At 38.9% G+C, this 10,884-nt stretch overlaps 1 protein-coding gene across 1 annotated transcript in view; it reads right to left on the bottom strand.

The window, feature by feature from the left end:
• Positions 1-727: 727 nt before the first annotated feature.
• Positions 728-10,884, bottom strand: part of LOC137265337 (metal transporter CNNM4-like) — a 72,503-nt gene continuing 62,346 nt past the window's right edge. Inside the window, exons 4-7 of the mRNA XM_067800716.1 lie at positions 9,127-9,258; positions 6,731-6,892; positions 5,193-5,273; positions 728-4,163 (exon numbers count right to left, since the gene is read on the bottom strand). Of these exons, the coding sequence (XP_067656817.1) occupies positions 3,565-4,163; positions 5,193-5,273; positions 6,731-6,892; positions 9,127-9,258 (974 nt within the window). The 3' untranslated portion in view covers positions 728-3,564. The remainder of the gene's footprint in view (positions 4,164-5,192; positions 5,274-6,730; positions 6,893-9,126; positions 9,259-10,884) is intronic.

The raw sequence follows: 10,884 nt of genomic DNA, 5'->3' as shown, positions 1-10,884 counted from the left end.
AGAACAAATTTATGAATTTAAAAGAATGAGTTATATAGTATGATCGCATTTAAACGTGATAAGTGTTTCCAGATGCATATGGTGATCATATCGCCAACATACAACAGCGTCATCCACACACACTTGGTCATACTCGTACTCATCAGTCATCAATGCCCTATCTCAGAATAAACGACAGTCAGAACAACACAAACAAATCTGTATATCTACCCGGGATATTCAAAAATAAGAGTATATTATTCAGACAATTCCTGCTGTCAAAAAAAAAAAATACTCAAAGCTCTAAAAATACCAACCAATATAAACCAACAAAAGAGTACACATATTTTGTTTGTAAACCAAACTGGTATATTTTTTTAACACAGCATACGTCTTTCTCAAGGATATGATGATATATGCATACAACACTGGCTATACACAGCTTGTGAAATATACCAAATAACACACTGTCACGTCATATAAACAGTCTGATTAGAAACAATGAGTTTAATGCTTAACAACGGACACATGTCCGCAATCTCTGACTATTTTCATGAATGTAATTACATCACCCAGTAACAAAGTGTCAGCTGAAATGAGTAGCACTGGTAAGTAATCACATAGTAACTGTTCCTGGTCATTCATCCTAGACGAGGTTCAGGGAAATAAGCCATTCAAAAGCATTTGTTTGTTTGCTTGTTTTTTCTTTGTTTCTTTTCGGTGGGATTTTTGTACAACACAATCATTATTTTTCCAACCAGTGATGATCTAACAGTGATCACAAGTATGAGGGTCCAATGTACAAGGGAGGCGACTCTACAGATGTCGTAACTTCCTGTGACTGCTACTACTGGATCTCCCATGACACAAATGCACTTCCCCTAAAACATTCTCCATGGCAATCAAGAAAAAAACAGTTTTCCTAACAACTGTCATACATGATACATAGTGTCATGCGATAATTATTCATTCAATCCATTTTCTTTTCTGTCACACAAATCACAGACAATATATGCTTGTCCATCTATTTGATTAAACTCCACACAGAGTTTTGTATCATTTTCATCATAATTAAGCTTCCTCCTCCACAAAGAAGTCTTTCAAGGATTAAAACACAATTTCAGCACACAAGTTGTTACATCATCCATGTCTTAACGACAATGAGTGTGTCACACATTAACAAAGGTCAAGTATTTCTAAGCATTTCTCACTGTGATTTTGACACATCTCTGATAAATATTTATATATCTACACAAAATGAATATCTTAAGAATATAATTTGCTCAGAGTACATTAATTCATATTAACACAATCAATTTTCCCCATGATTGTTAAACATTTAACCCTAACCAATTAAATGTAACATCTCTTAGGTACATTTTTTCTCACTTAAACTTGAAAGTTCCGGTTGTCTTGACCAAACCAATTAACACTGCACAGCAAGCTGGGCCTTGCCCTAAGAATTCTTCACTTTGATCATAGCCCATGTGTAAAAAGAATGGTCTTGAGAAGTTTGTAGGGCTAGAAACGTTTCGAGAATAGCTGGCCTGATTTCTAACATTGTGACAGTAAAATAATTAGGTACTCTTAAAAATGAGTCTTCAAGCATCATCATTTTTTGGTCCGCCCCAGCTTATTCTATAACTCTGTTCCCTCCTGGCCTTCCTCTGATTTCCATGTCTTTGTTGTTTACTGCCCAATCAATACACAGGCATATCAATCCTCCACCCTGGATCTGCCTTCCAATGTCAACACTGAGCTGATTTCATGTCTGCTTCTCTCAATCACTTGAAACTCATGACTAAACAGCTGGTACACTCGGATTGAAAATAACACATTTGCTTCAAGCAACTCAATTAGGAAGTTTGTCATTATTCGAAACAAACTGAACAACATTTCACAAGCAGACGTCTCAGAGACGTAAAAGAGCTATTTGTTCAAAAGATTATAAGTTACAGAACAACATTTTCTGAATCTATGTGAATTATATCATAATGGACGAAACTGATAATATTTGCTATAAGCGAAAATACACATTTGTTCCAAAGTTGGTAGAGAACAAATTGAAGGTAATCTGAACTGAAAAAAATATTCAATCAATTTCTATTTGTTCTCAAAATGGCCACAACAAATTAACTTCATGTTTGACCACACATCTTAAGGCGATGGCAACAATTTGTAAATAGTAATAATTATACCATAATTCAAGGTAATAAAACTGTCTAATAGCATATATAGACAGGTACAACTATGTTAATATTCTTAAGACATAGACTGTCCTTGATAGAACAGTTTCACTATAATATCCAACAATGTTTAAAATTCAGAAGTGAGTTCTGTGAACAAGTCATTAATTTGTTGTGGACTCATGCTCTTCGATCATCATGGAATATCAAACACTTTCCCAGTTCAAGTAAAGGACGCCCTGTCCAACTATCTTCAATAAACTATCAAAAATTGTTCACATCTAAAGCAAATGTTGCTTGGCTTGTAATACATGACAGAGTAGGCATTAGTGCCAAAGCAAAGCTAAATATTAACAATATCCAATACTCAAGCATGGTATACGATAGTGAATGAGTATCAGTACAAACTTTACCAAAACCTATAAAACTGTTCTACATACAGAACTTACTGAAGCCTAGTAGAAATGCAAAATGTTCTTGTCATGGCTATACATCTTTAGTGCAGTCTGCCTCCTAAACCACTAATGTAAAGTCAGAATCAAGTAAATATTTTTCTTCCAACTAGCTAGCTCAGCTAATAACTGCCCACACCATAACACAAGAACTGAACAAAAAATAGAGAAAGACATGTTAGGACTTGAGGACTATTTGTGGAATAGACACTTGGTACTCTGGGATTTTCAGCCAGTTGGATGCCAGTGGAGGCACCACTGCAATACTCTAAAGGAAGAGTGCTTATTTGAACATTTAAATCATTGTTTCTACCCTTTCAAAATGGTCTGAATATTCATCACTATAGTACGTGGTCCTAGACATGGCACTGTACACAATAATTCCTCACTGAACAAAACAGCACCTGGTAACTAGGACAACAGAATGAGGGTTGTGGATTGGTCCATGTTAGTTTAGTGGTAAAGTATCGCGGTCATTACAGGGTTGGGTAGGAGGTGGGTCTAAGATAGCTAGTTGTAGCTGTCAAAAAGCAATCTTTAGAAAGGCAGAGTGATGATAAGCAGGGTGTGGAGTAGTGATGGCATCCATGTTATGGTAAACAAGTCAGGAATGGAATAGGGTCTGTGTTGGCTTGGACAGTGGGTAATCCACATCGGAAGGAGCTTTTTTTCTTTGGGGTGGACATTTTTCAGTACTGTTTTAGCAGCAGGTGCAAAATGTTCCCTGCTAGTATGGAAGCCTATCCTTTAATCAGTGATCGAAACTGTAACAACAATGACGAAACACATTGTACTGGTATATATGGAGCTGCATTTCTACAGTGCTTCAGCATTGAAAGACTAGAGCCCTGTTGGTGTTCTACAGTGCTTGGTATTGTCACTTCCAAATGGTGTTTAATCAAATAAATACTGTAAGAGTTATCTGCCCCTGTCGGGTGTAGCTACTGCTATAACTTGGGTGAACGCTTGGGAGAACGCTGGGCTTCCCTCTGGTCTCCGTGTCCAACTAGTGGAGTCTTCTCTTCATCAAAGTCAGCTGGAGTTGTCTCCTCTTTAACAGAATCTCCATCTGCATTCCCGTCTCCTTCTCCGACTTTTTTCAACATGACATCATCCATCTTAGCCGCATCTTCTGACCAATCCTCAAGTTGAGCTTTCGAAGCCTTCTTTTCTGCTTCGCTGCTAGAGGCATTCTTGATCTCAACTGTGGGCATGTCTGGGGTCGTGGCGTTATGATGGAGGCCCTCAACAGAGTCCTTCTTCTCCAAGATCTCACTGAACGTCATGCTGCTGTTGTTGCGACTCATCTGCGAGCAATTGAGAGCCTTGTGCCATTCCTTCTTGAAGTGTTCTTCTTCATTCTGGTTGTACTCTTGCTGCTTGCGCACCATCATCGATGTATGCCTTGCAGCGATATAGTGATTGCGTCGGATGCGCAGGAACTGCACAAAGGACTTGGCCTTGATTGTGAAGTCGGGAGTGTATGGCTCCTTCTTGTAGTCAACACTATCCTGGCCGGGCGGTGCCAGTTGTCTCTCCTTCAGAGCTGTAGAAATAAAACATACATGATCAAACTTTCCGATCCAAACAAAGTGCATTAACAACTTTCAGATCAATACAGGACAAATTTTATGGATAGCAACTTCTTGAGTTTATTTTCATGACGTTTCGGGGCTTATCCTAGCCCCCTCATCAGGTTGAGCTGAACTGAACAGTAAGGCTAACACTTTCATATCATATATCATGTCCTAACTTCATGAACAAACTAAATATCCCACATTTCAGTCTATCTAATATCCTAAAAGTGGACCCGTGAAGGTCCCTGGGTAGAATAGGTCTTCAGCAACCCATGCTTGCCATAAAAAGCAACTATGCTTGTCATAAGAGGCGACTAATGGGACCGGGTGGTAAAAGACTAGCTGACTTGGTTTACACATGTCATCAGTTTCCAATTGTGCAGATTGATGCTCATGCTACTGATCACTGGATTGTCTGGTCCAGACTTGATTATTTACACTATAGCTGGAATTTTGCTGAGTGCAGTGTAAAACTAAACTCACTCACTCACTCCTAAAAGTGAAGCATCTTTGAAGTCAGTATTAGCACATCCAACAGATCTATCTACGGTTTATTATATTGATGTATACAGTGTTTATTCAAAAGTCTGTGCATATCTTATAATGTGCGCACCGTATATCCTATCAGTCAATACATAGTATATCTTACAGGTCTATACACAACATATCATCTTGGCTAGTACACTGTATATCATACAGGAGCATACTTTCTATATAACACATAACCATGTGTTGAATATCTTACAGTCCTTACACTGTTTATTCTACATGTCTATGAGTTAACATATCCTACAGGTCCACATCCAACAGGTTTAACATAGATTTTTCTTCTATGACGGTACATTTCCTTCTTTTGTCAATGCACCCAACTCACAGATTTGGGGCTATTCACGCATCTCAATGTTCATGGCATAAAAGTCCATATATTTCCTATCCCAGATAAGTGCATGGCTAGCCACCTACAGTCGAGGGACAGGCAGATAAACAACAAGTCTTACTGAGAGCTCCGGTGCCAAAGAAGCTGAATGGTCCCGCTTCAAATGCCACATTCTCCTTCCCCACGTACACATCAGCATGGCCTGGACAGAGAAGAAAACAACAGATCAGGCTACATCACAAGTGACCACTCGGGGCCGCGCCATGATACATAAGTTTCATGAACTGATACACATCATGATACTCATGTCATGATTCTATATGGATCAGGATATCTAATTTTTGCAAACATTATTACATAAATTCAGTTACATTTTGAACATTAATATTTCACCTTTTATAACTGTCCCTGAAATGATCAACACTTTCAATTCTGAGAAACTGAAAGTTGTAAATGATACAAAAACATAATTAACCCAATACTTTCAAAACTGAATATCGATCAATTATGTCTCGATAATTGTATCATCTTGGGAAAAGCATCAATGTATTGATGTATCATGGCATCCCCAGTGACCACACTCTGGCCCAGGTACCATTGCCCATACAATATTTACTGTAGGATGTATACCAGCCAAAGTAATAGTGTGGTGTCCTATCTGACTGAACAGGATTAAAGTGGCAAATAGAAAGCTTTCTAACACACTTCAAAATAAAAAAGGTCCTGGTCAGATGTTTCCACATATAGCAAAACTGAGTCCACACACTCCACCTGGATGTTTCCATCCACAACAGCCATTTTTGTTCAGTAGCGGCCTGCTACCACCCAAACTAACAACTTCCAACACCAACACCAACACCAACGCCAACGCCAACGCCAACATGCTTGCACTCCAATTTCAAACTTATCCAATCACAAAACCCCACACTTCCTATGCCAATGCTAGCATCACCAACAACCAACTTCCACATCCTAACACCCATCCCTCTAGCTTACACCCCAAAACTAGCATCACCAACAACCAACTTCCACATCCTAACACCCATCCCTCTAGCTTCCTCCCCAAAACTAGCATCACCAACAACCAACTTCCACATCCTAACACCCATCCCTCTAGCTTACACCCCAAAACTAGCATCACCAACAACCAACTTCCACATCCTAACACCCATCCCTCTAGCTTCCTCCCCAAAACTAGCATCACCAACAACCAACTTCCACATCCTAACACCCATCCCTCTAGCTTACACCCCAAAACTTCCTATGCCAATGCTAGCATCACCAACAACCAACTTCCACATCCTAACACCCATTCCTCTGGCTTCCACCCCACACTTTCCAGTGCCAATGCTAGCATCACCAACAACCAACTTCCACATCCTAACACCCATCCCTCTAGCTTCCTCCCCAAAACTAGCATCACCAACAACCAACTTCCACATCCTAACACCCATCCCTCTGGCTTCCACCCCACACTTTCCAATGCCAATGCTAGCATCCCCAACCACCAACTTCCGCATCCAAACACCCATCCCTCTGGCTTCCACAAATAAGTTAATTTAGATCCCATTCTCAAGTCATCTAACACAAATAACTGCTATTCATAAATGATGGTAAACCTTGGCTAATCCAACATGACTATTGTTGGGTATATCTTACCTTGAAGGATGAGGATGAAGTAGTCACACTCAATCCCAGCCCTGTATAAGTAGCTCTTCTCACTGTCATCTTCCGTGATGTTAAGGTTTACGACTATGTTCTGTTGGAGGAGGCGTTTGAGAACGTTGCGAGTCAAATTGTCTTCAGAGAAAGGCTCCACACCTGCAAGAGTGAGTGAGTGATTTGGTTGTCTACTTAATGAGGGAGTGATATGGCTACTGACAAAAGACCACCTGGTACTTGAAACCCATCATTTGACTTCAAGAATTAAACATACCAGTAACCATTGCCAAAACCACTGACAATCTTGTCATCTGGCCTTTCAAAAACTCACTTATGATCTAATTCAGACATTTGATATTTAACATGCTAATCAAAAGCTTGCAACAACTATACGCAAAAAAAATCTTAGAAAACTATCAGCAACAAAGATAATATCTGAAACATAGATCAACAACAAAATTTTGATATAAAACACTTTGTATCTCTGCATGTGAGAATACCATTAAAAGAAAGTAGGGCATATTCATTCCAATTTGCATGCACACCTTTACCCAATGCCAGTGCATATGAGAAAAAGTAATATATATCCATACAGATGAAACATTTCCAAAAGAATGGAATAAATTGTCACATTTTTGTTTAATTTTTCTTTATCATCTGTTTCCACCTTCATCATTTGCATTTCACCATGTAAATCCAATACAACCTAATGTTTTTAATGGCATATTACGTTAAAAATATTCTCCTTGATTTAGTTCCTTCTGTACATGCCTGTTGCATCATAATATCATGTGACATTCACTGCAGCATGACGTCATGACATGCAATCACGTCATCTGTTTTGTCAAGTAACAGGTTCCCATCTGATATACAGTGAAGCCTCGTTAATCCGGACGGTTGTGTTTTTCAGCAAATTCGTCCGGAATGCGAATCATCCGGACTACTGAATAAAATCCCACGTCTCAGCAAGAGTTTCTTCCCTTTACCATTACAAAAAAGACACGACTCTGAATTAAACAAATAATAAACATTTAATGTTATAAAGCTTATAAAATGACCTTTTTCATCGAATTCTTGACATCGATGATTTTCCCGAGTGATATCTCGTCCCCGAAATGCAGGGTCACATTTTGCAATGTGATCGAAGCACATTTATGGCTTGCAGCATTGTCTAGAAGCAAAATCACTTGAACGCACCTGTCTCTCAAAAAATTTCAGCCAATCAGAAAAGAGCTCACTGGTCATCCATGCCTTTGAGTTGTGCCTGTACCTCGCGTACACTTAGTTAACAAGAGTTCATCATGTCAACTCAATGTTTATTGTTCCCAATGACTGAGGGCAGTTACGTAAACATCGCCCGGGAGGCAAGGGAGGCGCTGTTACGGTTTGTGAACATGATTTACAGTGTCCGGACAATGAAGCAATTTACTGTTTGTTTTACTGATTGGTTACAGCTATTCAGCATCCGGTTCCGGAAACCGAATTTCCGGATTAAGGAGGCAAATTATATAGGCATTAATTGGTAACAAGCTAAAATCGTCCGGGAGACGAGACATCCGGATTATCGGCGTCCAGACTAACGAGGCTTCACTGTACACATTTCATCCAACATCATATGATGAATGTTATAGCATATTGAAACATGAACACTGTCTCTTTCTCTCAGACAAACTGACTTTTAAACAAAGTGGGAATGCAAACTTGCCATATAACATTTATGAAACACCAATTCAGCATGAACTATATTTCAGTTATACCACATTGTGTTGGGTTCAACACTGCTTAAAACTATATTTCAGTTATACCACATTGTGTTGGGTTCAACACTGCTTAGTACTATATTTCAGTTATACCACATTGTGTTGGGTTCAACACTGCTTAAAACTATATTTCAGTTATACCACATTGTGTTGAGTTCAACACTGCTTAAAACTATATTTCAGTTATACCACATTGTGTTGGGTTCAACACTGCTTAAAACTATATTTCAGTTATACCACATTGTGTTGGGTTCAACACTGCTTAAAGCTATATTTCAGTTATACCACATTGTGTTGGGTTCAACACAGCGTAAAGCAATATTTCAGTTAGATTATAGAGTTTTCCGTGACATGGCTTTTTGAGCAGCACTTCAGTTTCATCAAAGAGAATTGGATTCACTCAGAAGAAAAGCTCCTAGTGATTTATTTCTTACCACTTTATTGAAACCCAAAAGCTGGAACTGACAAATATACCTGCATATTATGAACCCGTAATCACTGGTTTCTGATATGGCAAAGGGAAGCAACTCTGTACAGTAAATTGCAGCAGCCATTCAGACCACCACTGCCCCTGACATTGATTTGACTAGATGAGCAACATGGTCTTTATGACCACCTCGTCTAACAACTCACTGGTCCACAGAAACTGGAAGGCTGCCAGCGCCAGCTGGGGGGAGAGTTTGGTGTAGTTCTCCTCCTCTGATCCGCTGAATACACTGTAGTCCTGCTTCTCGCGGCGCCGAGGTTTCTTCTTACGATTGTCAGCTGAAAAAAAGTTTCAGAGGCTTATGATACGTACATAATGACTGTGAAGAACACCAGCTCTATGTTTACATGCACAGAACATTACATCTTTACATTTCACATAGGTTTGACTGTACGCACTGGCTATATATCAGTTTAGCTATGGACACAACGTCTGAGCATTATATCAGTGGTTGTAACATGTCAGCACTCCAAGTGACTTCACAGACCTAGTCATGAAATCAGTTGTGACAGTGTATCATCTGAGGACCTAAATCATTCAGGAATGTTGGCAATGTTTTTAGGACCCCATGGCTACAATACTATAACAAGAAACATTCATTTGAAAGCAGAGCATTATCCAATTGTTCCAACTTATTCAATTTTAAAGAAATTATCTAAAATTGGAAAATTTGAACATGGAATTCAAAGAGCTAAAATAGAAAAATAAATTTTGAATGTTAAGCTGAACAAATTGCTGCAGATTAATCCACCCACACACATCAATCCCCAATGAATTTTACTGCCCAGTGGGTATGTTTAATCCTGTACATATGAGTTACCTCCCTTCTATCAACAGTTTCCATTCAGCTGCACTCTGTAATTCAATTACCATGAAAAAATCAAATTCATTACATAATCAATACTGCTATCCAACCAACACTGTGTGTCAGCTCGCCCTAGACAAGGTCGACCAGCAGCTCTTCAAGCCATATTGAAAAAAAAAAACCAAGCCTCAACAACACGTCTTAACCACATGACAACAACAGGTAAATGAAATTCTTCCATCTTAAAGGATGAAGACAGGAGAGTCGATGATTCAGTTTGATGCTCAAAGTCTAATGCTGAGTGCTCCAAGGATTGAAATGGTTAATCATTATGTAACCTTTGGTGTTCTCAGTAGGTCCATCATCTGTGGCGATGGAAACATATCAAGGTACAGACTTGTTCTGGGTGTGTCAGCTGTAAAAACCTGACATTTACCATCTCATTTGGCTCCCGGTAAGGGTCACAATCAAAAAGTCATGTTGACAGGCTGATTTATATTTCAAACACTAACACTGGCTGCAAAACATGACAGGTCTTAAGAAATGTTATACCCCGATGTGTTGTGTTAGTATCTTGTTAACAACATTACTCACACTTGTGATTTATTGAACAAACGGTTTTGCTAATGATTCCCTCAAAATAAAATGGGAACTTTTCAAAAATTGGACATACAGATTATAGCTAGGCTGATTACTTACTGATCAACTCTCTAACCGGTGAGATTGAGATTGTTTTCGTTTGTAACTCATTAAACAGAAGGTTGCTCATTCTTTTCAAATGGGGAACACCAGTGACTTCTCTCCAGCAAAGGACAAAAATATTGTTTTAGTTATGAAAAATGATTTCATAATGAAAATAAGACAGAGTACCGCTCAATGCGGTGTGCCTTAAGTCAACAATGCTCTTGTGCCTAGGAATTTGGTAAATGTATTATTAATTGTGGGTTTTTCATTTCAAGGTACATAAACTACTGGAAGGTGAAGCTGAGAATTCATGCATTCCATCCCAAATTCAAACAATACATAAACAAATCCTACTTGGTAAATAATTATTGCAAGTATATTTGGGGATGTCATTGTGCTGCTTTTCTGTCACTGT

This window comes from Haliotis asinina, chromosome 15, assembly GCF_037392515.1.
Source record: "Haliotis asinina isolate JCU_RB_2024 chromosome 15, JCU_Hal_asi_v2, whole genome shotgun sequence".
Taxonomy (NCBI): Eukaryota; Metazoa; Mollusca; class Gastropoda; order Lepetellida; family Haliotidae; genus Haliotis; species Haliotis asinina.
The sequence above is the reverse complement of the archived record's forward strand: the minus strand, read 5'-3'. Positions and strand labels throughout refer to the sequence as shown.